We start from the raw sequence: 19,781 nt of genomic DNA on the forward strand, positions 1-19,781 counted from the left end.
GGTCACCGTATTGCTACAATGCCAAGGTCAGCGAGAAGTAACCAGTGCACTGAACATGAGTCAGTCTGTACGTCCACTCACTGGTGTTCAAGTCCTACAAGAGTTAATAGAAACGCGAAGAGTGATTGTGAGTTAACTACTGTCCCCAAATTAACCCTAGCTCGCTGAGGAGATTTACGGTTTGCCAGAGAACATGTTAATGTTAATGACGAACAATGGGGCTCCGTTCTCTTCTCGGACGAAAGCAGAGTATGTAACTGCAACGATCTTTTGACCCCTGCAACTTGGCCTTTGCCTATTTTCTGGAGTTTTAGTATGGAGGGTAGAGAGAAAGAGAGCAATATATGTATAATGTATATGAAAAAGTATTCATTGAAATACATAACTTGACAACTTTTTACACTTTTGTAGAACGCTCGTTGTTGAAATTTTCAATAATGAACTATTATATGAAATTTTACAACTCTTTATTATGAGATACTCCTGATTTCTATTCTCCATAAGTTTGAAGAAATTATGACAACTTTCTAGAGTCTCGGTGTATTACAATATTAATATTACTTACCACATCATATTTCCAATATTGATTACCTTTCATACCATGACAACTGTATAGTGTTATTTCAGCCTTATCATTGGGGTCCGATACATCTAAACAATCAGTTCGTTTTGTTATTCTCAAATCTTTGTGCCAAGTTAAAGTGAAACTCTGACTACCAGCACGAGCAGTACCTTTTACACAAGCAGCTACACCTACCACATCGTTTTTTTGTTTCTTAGAAGAATCGACGCAAAGTTCGGGAACACCAACATTACGTATCTAGATTAAAAACATTTTGATAAGAATTTTTTAATCTGTTATTTTTTTCAAGTAAATTTATATTCCGACGCATCACATTTATTGATTTTATTCTTATAGTGACAAAATAACGCAGTTCAGCTCGGTTTATGCAGCCAAAATTAAAATTAACATTAAACTAAACTTTCTTGGTGATAATTTTTTAGTTTATGCTATTGGTAAACCAATATAAATTCCCTGCTTGGGTCCTTTATGTCATGCAAATGTGGAAAGTTCCTGACACTATCAGTGTTCCATCGTCTAAAAGATATTTCTAATTTTCAGACATTGCTTTTTACTATTTTTTTGATATTATTTTTAAAAATAAAACACCCCGGAGGAAATCGGCGCAATAACGCGAATAATATTTCCATAACCGAATAACAAGGATGTTGTAAACAAAACAATATCACAAATACCTAAGATTAGGAACATCTGGGCAAACCTCACAACTTGCCTAATGACATCAACGGGTTAAAGTCAAAGCGCCTGATTGGCTTATCAAAAGACATCGACCTCTGGTAAAGTCAAGGACGGCCACAGCTATGAACTATGAAGGTTTCCTAACCTAAAACCAATACAGACTAACCTAACTTATTATGTGCTCATAACCTTACAAAATGAAGGAATTAAACTAAGAAGTTGAACATTTAATTTTAATTTACTGTTAATTAAAATTACCATTTCAGTGTCTTTCAATAATTTTGGCTGCATAAACGAAGCTTAAGGCCCCGCTTAATGCTGTTTCGTTTTAGCGGTCTTTTATTTAGGTTTAGATTCTCAGACGCTGATTAGAAGGGCCAGAGACAGAAACGTCTTTGCTGGGGATATCGCCAACTTTCGTTTAGAAGAGGGCACCCAAAGAAGAAGAAAGTCTTTTATTTTATCTCTGGGTTTCCCCGAAATTATGTGCGGAGCTAGGTTCTCAAATACGTACATATCCGAAACAGTATAGTTTTTTGACGCTGTGCTGTTCGCACGAATTTTTTATCATTGAATCATTTATTAACATTATAGTCCAGGCTACCAAGGTTTTAACCATGAACCTTCATCGATTTTAATGAAATTTGGACAGCATGTAGGGAATACCTCAAAAAGCAAAATCGACCCAATGCCGATGTGTGCTTGTTTCCTGGGGGAAAGTATTTTTTTTAAACAAACATTTTGCTTTTTTTACTTTGTTTTTAACTGAGATATGACCCAACTTATGACTAGTGCCATTTTCGAAAAGTTTAAACGTTGCCCTTTGAAAAATAGAGGGCTAAAAAACTCTAAACTATTATAAACTTATAGGTTATAAAATTCCCTCTAAATATACGTTTTGAAGGACTAAATAGCTTGAATATTAACAGAGTTATGGCAAAAAACAACATACACTTTTTTTTTAATTTCAGAGCAGGATAGATTTCGGAGTTTAAGTGATGATTTATAGAGGTTGAAAATTATTATTACAAAATATTCAAATCAATACAGTTTAAAAAAGGTCCATTCAAAATAAATAAGTCATCAAAAAGATATATACGTTTATAAATAATTTTTTTTTTTTCGAGATAATGGGCCATTTATAAGGTAAGATGTTTGTGTTAAACACAAATAAAATGAGTCAATTTAATATAATTCATCCGGCACAAAGTCATTAAATAATTTATATTCAATTTTATATTATCATCCCCATATAAAGAGGGTGCTTTATAAGAGATGAAATAGATCAAACAGGATTGAAAAATTATGAATACCACGTTAAAACATTAAACAACTTTTATTCAACCCTTACAAGTATTTTTCTACTCATTAAATGCTTATACTTATAATTTTATTGAGTAGATGCAATAATCGATAGTTTACATCCCTGGTGAGTAGCCTGGACTATTATCGTGATTATAAATTTATTGATACTACCATTGGAACCGTGCTGTAATAGACTATGTAGTGCGTCGACCCTAAGTCTAATCCCTAAATAAATTTGCTATTTATACAGTACAACATCGTAAATCCGGAATCACCGGAAAAGAATTGGTTCCGGATTTTAGATTTTCCGTATTTTATATCATAGGAACATTTGACTGCATTTATGGTGACCCCATCTATCGCGCTAACGAGAAATCATATCGCATTACATAATAATGTAAATAGAGGGAGACGTATGCGTAAAATATAATAACATCGCGTTCAATACTACACAAAAACACATTTATAAAATAATATTAATAAAAAGATTAAATACTTTATAAACAGCAGTTAACAGTAATAGTAGAGAAACAATAAATAAAAAAATATGGTATCCCCATCTAGTGTCAAATACAGAAGTTAAAAATTACGATACGAACGAATCAGTTCGGATTTTAGATATGATGTAAAGACTACAAGGTGTGTTCTTGCGCAGTTGGATATCCACAGCCAATGAGAGGCCTTTCCCACTATCGGCCATATAAATTCCGGCCAATAAATTCAATGAGGGGATTTGAATCTTTTCGTTTTAAAAGATTGAGTTAGGAGATGCGAGATATATTCAAAGCGCTACGGTCAGTTAAAACCTTTTTACTGTGACTCTTGTGATTAGAACCAGTGCTGAAAGTGAATCAAAATTAAATTTTGTTAAATATACAGTGGATTTACTTATTGAAAGCCATATAAATAATTCAAGACTTTATTCTGATATCACCTTGTTATTACACTGCTCGTTGATTCATCTAAACTGATTGCAGATGATTGATTTTCTTTGTTACTTGTTTTTTTTTTCGATTTCTCTGGTGAGATTCTACATACGTGTCATCACTATAAGAGTGAGATCTTTTCCTGGATCTTTCACTGTAAGATATAAACAGTTTTTACACATACTTGTATTAGGGAACTTCTTACAAATATTTTATAGTAATACAGCATTGTTGAATTTTCACTGGTAGATAGATGACACTACATCTTTGGATAACACATGGATATTTGTATCTCCACTAACAATCAAGTGCTCGGGCTTTTGCAAGTAGCAACTTTTTTAAAATGATTCGGGCACATTCTCGCTATTCAAACAATAAATATTTGATCAATGTTAAATCAACCAACAAAAAAATATAGGATAAACTTGTGAATACTTACCGTGTTGGAGGTTAAGTTGTCTTTCTCCACAAACTTTTTTCCATTCAATATATTTTGTAGGAAGCTAATATCTTTACCTGTACAATTCGTATTGTTATTTGTGCATGATGTAATAGTATATTATGTAACAAGAGTTGTAAGTAACCCATTAGGCACGAAGTGAAAAATTTTATATAATATAAATTTCACGCATTCTCGTGTAACGTACTATACTTTTTCTACGCCCATGGATGCATGCTACTTAAGAAAACGTGTTCTACTTTTAAAGAAATTGTATAATATGCTGCCTACATTTAGGGGCATCACTCTTTCAATCTTCAACATATCTCGCTAATGCTAAAAGTTTTCATGTTTTTTAATTGACTAAATTTGTGTAAATAGACCAAATAAAGTCTTACTTAGGTAAAAATTTGATTGTAATTCAATTAAACCAAGAAGTTTAAGTTTTCTTTTCAAAACGCACGCGTATGTTATGAGATCTCATTACGTGTATGTTATTGTTAAATGTCATTTTCAAGGAATAGTGTGCGATTTTTGACGTTTACAGACATGGGCGTAGAAAAATAAATATAAATCAGTCAGCTGGTGACAGCCGATATGACAGAAAGTGAAACTGCGCAGTAGAGGTCGTACATTGGTTTTCGGTAAGAACACACCTTGTAGTTTTTACATAATGGATTTTAGATATTCCGCGTTTTAGAAGTCCGAATTTACGATGTTCAAATGTAGTTCCATAAATTGTTCTTCCTCCTAGTCAACAACCCCTTCTTCTATACCTCTACACATGTAAATAACATAATGTAAATCTGTGACATTGACATACCTCTCCATATCCAAAATCGTCGGGTTCTATTGGGGGATATCTCAGAGGCAAATCGAAAGCTATAGTTTCCATAAACCATTTGAATGATTTACATTGCAAATTTTTTCGAATAGCACGTTGTGCGGTTAGATCGCCTGGATCGATATTTTTATAATGCGGTCGTCTCTTATAAAGGTATTCGGCATATTCGTCCATCCACACCTCTGCTACTCTTCTGTAATTCTATATAAAAAAAATCGACGTAATTTTCATAGTATAATAAATAGAATTGCTGAAAGATGAATCAATTTCTATGCATCTAAGGATTGTAGTAGACAGGACTATTGAATAAAGTAAATTGTCTTTCTAGACAACTATAACCGATTAATATATAATATAAATTAAAAACTAACATTATCTAGTTAATAACACCATATAAAAATTAATTTTCAATTTTTTTCTTTTTGGTAAATACGTCAATGATATAAATAGAATTGTCTCAAAGGAAAATTAATACTAAACAATGATATTGTGACGGATACACATCCTTGAGTGGCTCCATCTATCATTGGGTAACTATTGTTCTCAACGTTTCTGTAAGAAGTTGAATAGAACTAGATACCATTTTCTACAATTTTGATCATTTCTTTGGAATAAATTGACAAACATCATATTTTGGGATGTTTGGTCAAGTTCACTGAGATTGAGAGTTCGTAAATAAAAAAATCGACTTACCCTTCCAACAAAATCACCTTTACCTGGATTCGGAAAAGGAGCGAACTTTCTATAAATATGACCAACTCTTGAACAAGGAGCATCATACATTTGTCCACCACATTGCCAAATTTTGAAACTAAGTTCATATTGTTCACCACCCCAAATATCCAAACCTTCATCGTATCCGCCCAATTCCCAAAAGAATTTTCTACTTATGGCAAACAGCCCTCCAGCCATTACTGGGCTCCTGTAATATTTCATTGAAATGAAATTTCAAAAGCCTTTATATGTCAAAAAAAATTAATTAAAGTTTCACTCTGTCCCAAATATCTAATCTAAGAAAATCGGTTACAATATAAGTCAACTGCAAGGTGATTATTTCGTTGTGAAAGTTTACACTTTTTCACTAAACGGTTACAATAAAACACAAATGCAGGGTGAGTATGTCGTTCGACAAAGAAATTCTGTCAATTTTCACTCTTATTTCACTAATTACTTAAATAAAAGTCAACTGCAGGGTAAGTCGTTCATCAAAGAAATTCTGCAGTTTTCACTATTTTTTCACTACTTTTTACAATAAAAGTCCACTGCAGGGAAAATATATAATTAGACAAAGAAATTCTGTCAGTTTTCACTTTTTTACTAAAAGGTTACAATAAAATTCAACTGCAGGGGGAGTATGTTGTTCGACAAAGAAATTATGTCAGTTTTCATTCTTATTTCATTAATTACTTAAATAAAAGTCAATTGCAGGGTGAGTAAGTCGTTCAACAAAGAAATTATGTCAGTTTTCACTATTTTTTCATTAATTTTTACAATAAAAGTCCACTACAGGGTTAGTATGTCGTTCGACAAAGAATTTCTGTCAGTTTTCACTCTTTTTTCAATAATTTTTACAATAAAAGTCCTCTGCAGGGTGAGTATGTCGTTCGACAAAGAAATTCTGTCAGTGTTCACTCTTATTTCACTAATTATTTAAATAAAAGTCAAATGCAGGGTAAGTAAGTCGTTCATCAAAGAAATTCTGCAGTTTTCACTATTTTTTCACTAATTTTTACAATAAAAGTCCACTGCAGGGTGAGTATGTCGTTCGACATAGAATTTCTGTCAGTTTTCACTCTTTTTTCACTAATTTTTACAATAAAAGTCCACTGCAGGGAAAATATATAATTAGACAAAGAAATTCTGTCAATGTACACCTTATTTCACTAATTATTTTTTAAATAAAAGTCAACTGCGGGTGAGTAAGTCGTACAACAAAGAAATTCTGTCAGTTTTCACTCTTATTTCCTAATTACTTAAATAAAAGTCAACTGCAGGGTGAGTATGTTGTTCAACAAAGAATGTCTGTCTTCACTCTTTTTTTATTAAATGTTACAATAAAAGTCCACTGCAGGGTGAGTAAGTCGTTCAACAAAGAAATTCTGTCAGTTTTCACTTTTTTTACTAAAAGGTTACAATAAAATTCAACTGCAGGGGGAGTATGTTGTTCGACAAAGAAATTATGTCAGTTTTCATTCTTATTTCATTAATTACTTAAATAAAAGTCAATTGCAGGGTGAGTAAGTCGTTCAACAAAGAAATTATGTCAGTTTTCACTCTTATTTAAGTAAATGATGAACTTTAAAAGGTCAATATTTCAAACTAGTTTACATCATGCCATCTGGTGAAATGAGTTTCAAGATAGAAAATAACTGATTGGTATCAACATAATGGTGTCATAATTTGTAAATCAGTTTTTCATTAGAAAGAAACTTGAAATGAAGAAAATTTATCACGAAAAAAGATATAAAAAAGTTAGGTTAGTTGTAAAACAGGTTAAAAAAAATAATTTGTATATTTAGCTCATCTAACAGTTTTCGTGCAGATAATCTCCTCCAAAATTCTGTATCAGTGATGATTGAGAGGTTAGGATTCGATGTGTTAAAATTCTATATCAAAAAAGTAAAACATAATCACCAGCGGAGGATACATCATGATCAAGATTTTGCCATCTTGGACACAGACGATGAAGAGTTAATTTTTTACAGCTCCACACCAGCCGAAAGAAAAAATCGAAGTTAGAATGATTGACGATGATTGGCTAACGTAGATAGTGAAGCCTGTCCTGTTCTATTATGTTAATAAGTTTGGCGGATGCGGATATTCTCGGAAAGACCATTTACATACACTTCTTAGTAGCCAGATGATATCCTTCTTGAAGGATCCTAAATATGGTAGAATTATGTGAATTTTTTCATCACTCACCATGTATAATGAACTTTGTCCACTCCAAAATCCATTTATGATAATCAATATCGATTTGGAATGTCGCAAAAACTGTTTTTGTATAAGTAGTGTACATAAAAAGTTTATTACTCACTTAAAAGGCTCAGTAGGTCGTTTGAGGTCTTCAGGAAGAAGAGGTAATCTTTTATAAAAAAATTCCCAATCGAATGCACCTCTGGCACCTTCATCTTGAGCTCTGTATTCGAATGTTTCATAAGCTATCACGTCGATAAAGGGACATACGCAAGTCTTGTAATCTTGAGCAATTGGTTCTGAAGAATATTTCTTTATATTAGGAGAAGAAGAGGCTAATAATATCAGTATATGGATATGGTATTTATGTTCGAGAAATATACCTAATAGTGGAGGTAACCAGTTAACATTGGCTTCTGTATGAGAATCCAAAAAAATTAATACATCAGCTGTGGCTTCACGGGCACCTGCTAATCTTGCTCTGATTAGTCCACTTCTTTCGGGCAAATGTATCGTTCTCACTTTTGTTAAATTTGCTGCCAAATAATCGTCCAAAGGTTTTTTCGTGAAAGCTACAAAAAAATATACAAATCTGAGAAAAAAATCGACTTTGCAACCGCAGATCACTAGCAAAAAAATGAACTCGAAATGGTATTTTTATTAGTAAAATATCAAAGCTAATGGCGTTAACACACACTTTAACAACAAACAAGAATTTTACAGGGAATTGGACATAACAAGTGATAATCATGGTCAAGAGGTCACCCTATTACGACGAAGCTAGAATCAGCAAGAAGTGGCCAGTGAGAGGTAACTTGACCTTATCAAGAGACTGGTAACTTTCATCGAAGACGCGTTTCCGGAAGAAAAATGTGCCCTCCGGGAGATGACCGATTCATTGTCAGCACATCAGTGGGAAATAGGGCCCTCATTGATGTTCAAGTCCAACAAGAGCTCATAGAAACGCGATGAATGGTCGGGCAGTCAGAAAAAGATTCAGCTAAAAACATCAGTTTCAAATTAACCTCAGCCCACCGAGCCCACGTTTTGCCAGAGAACACGTTAATTGGAGCGATTAATACGGAAAATATATAAAACAAAAACTTACAAAATGAAGAAAGTAAAGCCGAGGAAGAAGTTGTACAGAAGACATGCCGAGGGAAAACGGAGAATAAGATGGCAGTGGAAAAACAAGGAATACGATAGCAAAGATAAAACAAAAGATAGGAAAGAATGGAAACAGTTGGTGAAAAAAGGATTTTTTCCAAGAAATAAAAAAATTTATTATATGAATACTGGAATAAATAAGATATTATTGTAGACTGTCTTAAGGCCAGTCCAAAACCCGAAATTCCAATATCTTATTCAGCCATTTTTCGATTATAATGACTACATTTGGGATATAAGAACACTAGTGGTAGTTGGGGAGTCCAGGAGGAGGAAATGGGTCGCCTCCCATTTTCTAGGGAAAATATAATTAAGGTTTCAATTAAAAGACATGCTGTATTTGCCGCAGTAAAAAGTGCAGCATATGTATTCAAGGAAGTAACAAATAAGAATGTATATTTGAAAGTACTAAAAACTACAGGCAGTGATTGGGGACTCATTAGGGGGCAGTCGCCTCCCATTTTCTAGGGAAAATATAATTAAGTTTTCACCTAAAAGACATGCAGTATTTGTCACTTTTAAAAGTGCAGCATATGCATTCAAAGAGGTAACAAATAAGAATTTGTATTTGAAAGTACTAAGAACTACTGGCGGTGATTGGGGAGTCTAGAAGAGGACAGTTGCCCTCAATTTTCTAGGGAAAATGTAATTAAAGCTTCACCTAAAAAACATGCAGTATTTGCCGCTGTTAAAAGTTCAGCAAATGCATTCAAAGAGGTAGTAAATAAGAATTTGTATTTGAAAGTACTAAGAACTACTGGCGGTGATTGGGGAGTCTAGAAGGGGGCAGTCGCCCTCAATTTTCTAGGGAAAATATAATTAAGACTTCACCTAAAAGACATGCAGTATTTGCCGCAGTTAAAAGTGCAGCATATGCATTCTAAAGAGGTAACAAAGATTTTGTATTTGAAAGTACTAAGTGACGCAAAGTTTAGCAGCAGATTTGAAAGCTTATTATGAGCAGTTCAATAACATTTGATAGATATATAAGTTTGAGTTTATTTTTGTATTGAATGTTATGAACCACTTCTTTGGAAAAATTAACATCCTTTCAAGGTACATACAGAATCATGAAGTACTCCATGTCGCTGACACCGTAGTTATGTCCATAAATGGTTTGAGAACTGAAGAAGAATTTCAAAAATTTTTTACTGAAGCAGGACTTTGAAGGACCAACAGTTTAGCACAAAAGAAAATTTCCACCTAAAATAGGTGGAGGAGATGTTCATCTTGAATATGATTTACCTCAAGCCCTTTCTTTTAAAACGTTTCACTACCCTCTGTTGAAAACACTGAGTGAGGAACATTAGGTCACGAGTTGGAAAAAAACCAGCCGGTTCTACTCTGCGATATGGAATTAGTGCTAACGACTTCGACTTTGTTAATATCGTATCAAAGAAGCATGTTTTGTTGATAGTTCCGCACTTAGCCACAGAAATTGACGTATTTTCAAAAATGAAGCATGATTCAGACAAAATTGATCTTCATCCTATGCTAAATTTGGTTTCCCAATTTAAGTCTCAAGATGTTCACAACCAGAATGTATTACCTAAGTTTTTGTAACTGTTTTTGACTATCCCTGCGTCCACTGCAATAACAGAACGATCTTTCAGTATATTGAAACGCAAGTTGGTATTTTTTATTCATATAACAACCCTTCATCATAATAAAATTTCCCCATAATTTTTACATCGAAATCACTTACGTTTTGAACTAAAATCGTCGACTAGAATAATTTCCTTCAAAAGATGAGGCGGCGATCTATTAATTACACTTACAGCTGTCCTTAACAATGTTGTCCAATGTTCGTTATGAAATGGTACAATAACACTAACGGTGGGAAGGTTCTTGAGATATTTCTTAGATTTACATCTAAAAATTAAAATGAATTTGATTTGATAACAACGATTTTTCAATATTTGATGGACATCGAGGTTTTACTGTTTCCATGGTCAGAACCTTTCGTTATCTCAAAGTGCATAAAAATGTTTAAATTATTCTTCAATTCCGAGAATTTGGTTATATATTTTCATTGAAAAATCCTACTTTACAGGATTGTAATTTGTCAAAAGACAATTTCAGATTCGCCCTCACCCTGAAATTATCAAATAATTACTTATTAGATCTTACCCTACATGTCTAATATCAGGTACGGCTCTATCTAGTGCAATCTTATCGCTAAGAAGAGCGTTGAATCCGTTAACTTTGTACAAAGCGTCATATTGTGCAGTCTCAGAATTATCCAAATAAGCCGCTTTGCCCTGTTCTCCCCTACCTAGAAAAAAATAATCTATTTCAATTATTTCTTTATAATTGTAGATTAGACTACTGATAGTGATAAGTGATAAGAAAAATGTAATAAAATTTATTAAGTAATTTGGATAATTTCAGTTGTTTATGTGTACTGCATCTTCAATCTTAGGACAGCCGGTATAGATAATTTGTTAAAGTGGTAAAGCCATTTACTGATACAAATTCATTCATTAAATTTAAATACCTTTCTTATCAATCTAATTTTGCAACCTAACCTAACCTAACCTAGGAAAGGGGAAAAGGAAAGTGGAAAAAGGAAAGGGGGAAAAAAGAGTAAATTTAGTGAATTTGTGGTTAATCTATTCTCTATATTCGCTGTTCCACTGCTGTCAGGCTAGAAGCTAAGCTGCCATGAAGTAACCAACCGGCAAACCATCACTACGTGAAAATTAACTTCAAATTTGAGCTCAGTTGAGGGCTTTCCATAGATAAGTCTAAGTTTTATTTTAATAATTTTTAATAAAATTATTTGTCGCTGAAATATTGTTGACGGCGATAAATATTAATTGGGAAAATTGTGTCCAGTCACAGTTTATTTAGAATTTATTCATTTAATTCCAGCTTTTTAATCTATTTTTTTCTCTACTTTTGACATCGTTGGTTAAAAACCTTGTGTTCAATTTAATACTAATTGTTCACAATTTTTTGCAGTTCTTTCTGTAAAAATTTTAGGATGAGATGTTCGTAGCTCGATAAATATGTTCTGAATGCAACACAAATATTGTATAATGCAACATCATATTTATAAATCGTGATCATTTTACAAGGTGTACGCCGGGAAGGTATACTACTCTGTTTGTTTATAATTTTTGATTAAATGGAAGAGAATGGATCTTATATTGATAAATGTTTTATTTTTAGTCGACAATTATATATGGAATTCAATATCAGATAAATGTCCGTCTCTGTTAGCCTCACAAATGCGAGCCCTTTTGAGTACATTTTTCATTACATTCTCACACATTTCAAGCGGTATTTCATTAATTTCATCACGAATATTTTGCTTGAGTTGCTCCAGCGTTTCTGGTTTGTTTGCATAAGACTTGCTTTTCAAATATCCCCACAAAAAGAAGTCCGGAGCAGTCAAATCAGGCGACTGTGGAGGCCAATCAACATCACCATTTTTTGAAATAACTTGTTGTGGAAATAGGTCTCGCAGTAATTCCATTGTAATCATCCTGGCTGTATGCGATGTGGCATCGACTTGTTGATATCACATGTTAATTAAACTCAAAGCATGCAATCTTGGCGTTAAAAAGTTTTCAATCATATCACGATATCAATCTCCATTGACAGTAGAGTCCAATGATTGCACACCAGACTGTCACTTTTAATAGATGCAAAGGTGAATGATGAATAATTTGAGGTTTTTCCATTGCTCAGAACCGACTAATCTGTTTATTCACATATCCATTCAAATGAAAATGTGCCTCGGCACTCATTATGATTTTCTCATGGAAATCGGAGTTGTCATAGGCAATCTGTAGCATCCTATTGGTATATCTACGGCTGAATCTTAAATGGAAACAAATGCAAATCCTTGTGTAAAATTATGGCCAAAGTTGTTCTTTGAAGAGCAAGCTCCTGAGCACGGCGTCGAATTGAGCTTAATGGATTGTTTAGAACACTTTCTTGAACAGCAGATCTTGCAGTACGTTGTGGTTCATGCTTGGGCCTATCAGCTACAGTTCCTCTTTCCTCGAAATCATTCTCTACACGATAAATAGTGCGTCTTGTTGGCACGTTGTTTCACATAACTTTCTCACCGTCACAGTAATCGATGATTGATTTTGATAAAATGTTTTAACGATTAAAACACGTTGGTTTACCGAATATTTTTCCATAATAAATTTGCCACGTCTCTACTTCACGACTACTAAATATGAACTGTCAGCACTAATTTTCAGCAAAACGGCGGCAAAACAAAGTACTATACCTTCCCGGCGGACACCTGTTATGACAATTATTTTGAAACTAAGAAAAGTCATTTCTGAAATACAATGTTTATTCCGGTAAATAGATAATTAATGGTAATAAAAGTGTAGTAGATTATAACCCAACTTGGCATTGAATTTTTTTTGTTGTAATCAGAATTTATCAGACTGAAACTTGGGCGGAATAATAAATTTCAGTAACGTAACGTATAATCAAAATACAACTAATTCTAATATTGGTATACGAGTTGTTATAATTTAAGTTACCGCGAGTACAGTAATTTTCTTTTCAAATAATAGCGCAGTTGAATATATTGTTCGAAATAATCCTCAAAATGACAAGAAGTTCAATTTCGATCAGTGAGTTTCTAAACTAGCGAATAAATTTATTGTCTACGTAATTCGTAGTAAAACAGTGGGCGGCCAAGGGTCGTTACACAAATAATAGCCTTCTGAGAAGCCAGTCGTGCCTCACTCAACATTACCAAAGGCTGATGTCCTTGGTGGAACAGGCTCTTTGGCTATAACCTTTTTACGAATTAGGATATGTTAACCAACTGAAAAGGAAAAAACTGCGATGGCTTGATTCCGCGCTGGATGGAGACCGCATAAATGAAATCCAGCAAATGCGAATGACTTTTTGAGCCAGCTCGTTATACTATGGGAGTGGAGCGGCCTGGACCTCCAGGTTGGAAGTCTTCGGTGGAGGAGGGTTGGATGTCGAGGCAAACTTAGGATCTAGGGTCGTTGAGCCCTGAGCCTTCTCGGTAATCTTGGCCTTCCTTCTCCTTTTTTCCTCAGCTCCACTGATGTTTTAGCCGGGCCTTGTCAAAAGCACCGGTCAGAGCTTGAACCCCGGTAGGCACCTATGTTTTGGTGGTAGTGGGTATCGTAGTACCTCTCAGAGAGGAGGAGAATTTTACATACTCCCTACTCTTGTGAGGTCCTTCCGCTAGATTACTCGCAGTCATTGTATGCGACACCTGAATAGGGTTCAGATCATTCCTTGGCACGATTGTTTCCGCTTTGGATTAAGTCTTTTGCCTCTCTCATGCCCACGTATAGTCGCGGCTGCTGGAAACTCTCACTAACGTCAAAATCCAACGGCTCCTTGGTATCTCTTGATGTACATATTTTTGTAATGACTAGAAAATGATCCTTGATATTTATTATCGATTAAAACGTGGCCTATCTGATTCTGAGTTCTTGCATCAAGTAAGTTTGTGATTATCTGGTACAGTGTTTTGTAAATATGGCCTGATATAGTAAATAGAGTCCGTTCGCAAAAATCTTTATACACGCTTCAGTGCTAAATCTCATCAAGCTTTACATATAGTTTCAGCTTGCTGCTTCGATTGATTTTACATAAAATTTTTGACTAAAGCAAACACAAATCAAAAACATAATGGAAACTGTTTACGGTGATTTGTGTTCACCATTTTCAACAATTGAACATTGTTCTAAGTTGTTTCGCTGGGGACGATAATGATTAGAAAATGACTCACGAACGGGAAGTCTTGTGACGGTCACTAGTCCAGAAAATGTTAAGGGGAAAAATCAATAAATTGTAACGGGTGAGGAAACTACCATCTTTTTTACTATGATTCTACATCCAAAATAGACTCTATGGAGTGGCAGCAGAGCCCGTGCCAAAAAAATCAAAGGTCACGAAAAACACCAAAAAAGTGATGATTTTGGGACCGCGGGGGTATCCGTTCGATTGACTTTAAGGAATCAAATACAACAGTAATCGCATCATAATACTTACCAAGTCAGTTACCTCAAAAACTTATCGAATAAAGGCTCGGAAAATTCAGCCGAGATGTGCGCTTTCTTCATGACAATGCTCCGCTTTCCAAGGCTCCTATACACAAACGTGGTTTCAGAGATTGAACAGCCACCATATAGCCTTTATCTACCACCCTCCGACTATTTTTGTTCGCAAAGCTGAAGGCCGAGTTAAGGGATAAGAGATTTAACAGTGAAGATAATATTAAACAGGCGGTATTCGAATAGAAGCTTTAGCCAAACGTTATGAAAAGTATGTGGAAATGAAGGAAGAATATATTGAAAAATGATCACAGGTTTTCCTATTTTTGATCTTTCTATCTTCGGCTAAAAATTCATATACCGCACTAGGTATTTGTATAATAAATACCACAATTTTTCTTTTTCCATGGTTTGTTTTATATTTTCCATAAACTCTAGTTCCTTTCTCATTTTGATACACTCCTCTTTTAGTCCAATTAACTGCTAATTCGTCCTTCTTTGTTTTTTTTAAGTTTCTCAGCTCTTCCATCATTCCCTCGTTGTTTTTTACATCAATTGTTCCATCATGGTTATTAATACTTCTTCTGTGGGACCCTTAATTGCTGTACTTCCATTGAGCGTTCTTTTTATCTTTTTACTTCGTCCAAACGCTTGGTCTAAAACTTCTCTTTTCCTTTTATATTCTTTCCTCTGTATCAGATATATTTTGCAATTTGGTGGTCACCACGAAAGATGAAAAAACTCAGTTCAATCTTTTGGAAGTTTTATCTCCTATCAGTTATACTCTCATTCAGTGTATGAAGTTTTATTAATTTTTGCACGGTCCGGCAAAACTGTTAATTAATTAGGGTTCGTTTTTTTTTTTTAAAAAATATCAGACAGCTACAAGTATCCGCTAGAATACAAAAAACCCTTAATACATTTTAATATAACTCTTCTGCGGATAACGAGATATTCAGCCTTACCTTGAACATTCATTTTATTAATATTATTTCATTTATTTACGTGATTTTTTAAGTTTATTTATGCACAACCTTGTTCTACTGGTTAAGTGAATTGCTTTCCTGAATAACTTACATAACTACTTTTTTCAATAATATAATGTTCGATACACATTCTCTGAACAAAAGGGTGGAGCAAAAAATGTCTAAGACATTTCTCTTGATGGAGGTCATCTTTCAAAAGTATCACAACTACAAAAACGTCGAAAATTTTTTATTAAAAAAATTGTGTATTCAATTATGATTTGATAAATAAGTTCTTTATCTACTGGAAATAACATTTTTTTTCCCTTCAAGTACCATCTTTCAAACAACATCCGTCAATTTTGAACTCTTTCCCATGGAGTGTTTTTTAAATGGCGACTCTTTCACAGAAAAATCCACAATTATTGACTGGTATGTGGAGTGAAAAACGTGAGGGAAAACCGCATGGGATAGATAGTAGATATCACGAAAATATCATACGAGTATTTGAAAATGAAAAGGGTCCTTTCCAAATAGATTTCCTCTCAAAGGAATAAAAATAATAAACTGATTTAGAACGCTTTGTATCGATAAATGACTATGGACGAAAGCAGCGGAATCCAAACAGCAGTATGTATGAAGTAGACTTCGTCTATCTTGTGGTGAGACTTTTTATCAAAAGAGCATTCGGATCCACTAGCAATAAGCCATGCGTCGAATATGTGTGCATAAGTTTTTCCATTTAAATCAATTGTCTGCGTATACACTCAGCCCACCCCACGCCCCGCCATCCCACATGAGAACATTCAAAATTCTCAGGACGCGCGTTAAGACATTTTGAAAAGATTGTGTATATAATCAAATTATTTTTATCCATACAGAAGTACATATGATACCGATTAGATCTCGGATTAATAGAGGAAAGTACCCTAAACCGGGCCCCTTCCCCTAAAGTGGACAACTGGTCTTCTGATACTGGATTCTCCTGAACTTTGTCCTATTCAACTGTAATCAATAGTTTAGGCATCTACCACTTTGTAGTGGAGCGCAGACATAACCCACTTCATATTATGTTCACCATCAGTTCACCATTACATGTTTCGATAGTAAAAAAAGTTTTTGAGCAGTGCTACACTTTTCATTATTTTTCCCAGATATTTTCAGGTAAGCCTTTATATCTAAATATTCTTAAATGGCAAGTTTTAAGTTTATTGTTTATCGTATCATTTAGATATTTGGTTCAAAATTAAACGGGTTAACAAACTGATGGCTTTAGTCGCTTAAACCGGACCCCCTCTTGTTGCTGGTGCTGAAAAAGAAGTGTACATCTGCGATTATTGTCGCTAAGGAATTAAATTATGTTTATGTTTAATATACATTCTGTATCATTTTCTGAGATTGAAATCTTCTTCTTATTGTATCATATTGTATAGTAATTGTTAAATTATAATTATATTTGAAACTAGAATGAGTATTCTTTGATTTAATACCATTTTTAAATTTTTTTATTGTTATTTTGACAAGGGGTCCGGTTTCGGCAACCATATCATAAATTGAGAAAGTCTAAGGTTTAATAAAATAATATTTTGGTCCTAATTTTGAATTAGATTTTTTAAAATTAAAAGTTAAATAATGCATAACATTACAAAGTAAATATTAGATGATTTTAAAACATAATTTACTATTATCCATTTTTTTTAATTCAAAAACAAAACAGGGGTCCGGTTTTGGGCACTTTTCTCTATGTCATAAATGACATAATATGTTATCCAAACAAAAAAGAAGAATATTATGTATAAAGTATCTTGTACTAATTGTAACGCTGTCTACATAGGGCAGATATCTCAGTATTTGGAAAATAGATTAAAGGGTCATCAATCATGTATTGATTAATATAGTAGAGTTCTGGCATACTTCTTTTATACCTTAACTACGTTTAATATATCGATCTTAATAACACACTATTTTTCAATTTTTTTTAAACGGTATATTAGTTCATAAAAAAAAATAAATTTAAATACCTAAATGATGCGCCAAAATGCATTTGTTGTCACATGACTGAGTGTGACGTAGAAAGTAAGTAAACAGACTTAAGTGAGGTTAGAAGTAAATACAGTTTAAACAGAGTTTTTGGGATTCTTTTTAAAAAACTCTCGCACGGCTGTGAGTATTTAATTTTGTAGAATACAAGATGACGTATCGTTGGTGCATTGTACCAGAATGTACAAACACTAGTATAAAAACAGCAAATAAAGTTTTCGAGCAAGTCCCTCCAGAGGAAAAGCGACGAAAACAATGGTTTCAAGCTATTCGGTCTGAGGGAAGGCATGGTAGGTGAAATTAATTCGATTGAAGCGTTCGCAGTGGTCACTTTAAGCATTACAAAAGGCTATTATAACCGAAATTATAAGCAAATACACGTTAAAATTTTTTGTTTGTTTTAATTATAATAAATTAAATAAAAATGGGTCACCAGAGTTGTTGTGTAGTGAATTGTAAAAATACTAGCAGAAAAAGTAAGTGCAAATTTTATAAATTTGCACTTGCAACCGCTACATGGAAAATCAATCAACGGAATCGGTAGATAGCTGCAGTTAAAAGGGTCAAGTACCATAACATCAAAAATAATAATTCGGAGTATTGTAAATCTTTGTAAAATTGTTAAGTTTAGTATACGTGAATAATTTCTTTGGAATTCGTTAATAAAAAAGTAAAAATAAAATTTATAAATGAACAAATTTTAATATTATTAAAATGTAATGATTAAAAGAAAAATGAATTACAGTGAAACAATTTTTATTTTGCAAACAGTTTAATTAATACTGTGATAAAATTAATAAAACAAATATAATTTTTAGCGTTGATGGATCACCGTGGGTTCCCAAGCCATATGATTATATTTGTAGTGATCATTTTATTGAAGGTAAAAAATCAGATGATGAGTTGAGTTCTAGCTACATTTCAACAATATTTCCTTCAATTTAAAAGTCTTCAAAAATAAATGAATCTTCGGTCGTGAACGGGTAAAAATGATATGGTAAAACTAAATCAATATTTATAACATAATAATAATAATAATAATTTCAGATACAAGCGTTTATTGAATCGGCGGATGAAAATAACATCACCTTCAAAATCAAGTTTTGAGTCCACTGTATTAGAACAGATGGAAGTGATAAATGAATATGATAATCCTCCAATTGTGTCTTTAAAAGAGTGACCAAAAGTGCCAAGTTGATTTTTATTCAAACTCTGATGTCAATTCTCAAACGTTGCAATCGGTATGTTACAAATGATTTGTGTCATGCTGAAACTCGGACAAAAATAGTTGAAGATACTAGGGCGATAAAAATATATATTAGTGATAAAAATTTTGTTAATAAAGAATCTGGTACTGATAAAAAAACTTTGGCTGGTAAGGAAAGTCAAGGGGATAATAAACTCTTCGATGGATTCGCATCGATCGCAAAGGATCAAGAACACTTATCGCTCTTATTGTATACACAATTACAGTGAACATTCGTCACACAGCGTTCTGAGTTAATCTGAAATTGAAATAGAAAAACATATTAATTATAATACTTTAACATAATTTACAGTACATAATGACATAAATTATCTTATTGTGAATTACGTCTAATAAAGTGACATAAGGAGTAGCGTGGACTGAGGTTTGTCAAAGTTTCGTCGATGTTCCTCAACTTCTCTTACATGTCCAGCAACAACAAGATTTTTGCCCTTGGTCATAATTTCTGGTTGAAAGTTTATTTCATGGCTGATGGACTGAAATCCTGTTTTTATAATAATATCCATGTCTTTAGTTCCATTAAAAATAATCAAAAAATTAATTAATTGAGCAAATATTTACTTAATCATTTCTTTTTTCATTTAAATATTTTCCTAATTAATATTACGTGACTTTGACATAAATTTGAAGCAAC

The 19,781-nt window shown here is 33.3% G+C and overlaps 1 protein-coding gene across 3 annotated transcripts in view; it reads right to left on the minus strand.

Annotated features, from left to right (window-relative positions):
* LOC130453458 (N-acetylgalactosaminyltransferase 6-like) overlaps positions 1–19,781 on the minus strand; it is a 30,993-nt gene that overhangs the window by 4,793 nt on the left and 6,419 nt on the right. Inside the window, exons 3-9 of one of the 3 annotated variants that reach the window (XR_008911052.1) lie at positions 10,989–11,133; positions 10,564–10,730; positions 7,813–8,263; positions 5,469–5,697; positions 4,755–4,976; positions 758–820; positions 566–651 (exon numbers count right to left, since the gene is read on the minus strand). Coding sequence is in view for 2 of the 3 variants with exons in the window: in XM_056793221.1 (XP_056649199.1) it covers positions 566–820; positions 4,755–4,976; positions 5,469–5,697; positions 7,813–8,263; positions 10,564–10,730; positions 10,989–11,133 (1,469 nt within the window). In the remaining variant the exon portion in view is untranslated. Of the gene's footprint in view, positions 1–565; positions 821–4,754; positions 4,977–5,468; positions 5,698–7,812; positions 8,264–10,563; positions 10,731–10,988; positions 11,134–19,781 lie in introns of all 3 variants that reach the window. The other 2 variants (XM_056793222.1, XM_056793221.1) reach the window with 2 other exon arrangements.

The sequence above is a fragment of the Diorhabda sublineata genome, chromosome 2 (assembly GCF_026230105.1).
Source record: "Diorhabda sublineata isolate icDioSubl1.1 chromosome 2, icDioSubl1.1, whole genome shotgun sequence".
NCBI lineage: Eukaryota > Metazoa > Arthropoda > Insecta > Coleoptera > Chrysomelidae > Diorhabda > Diorhabda sublineata.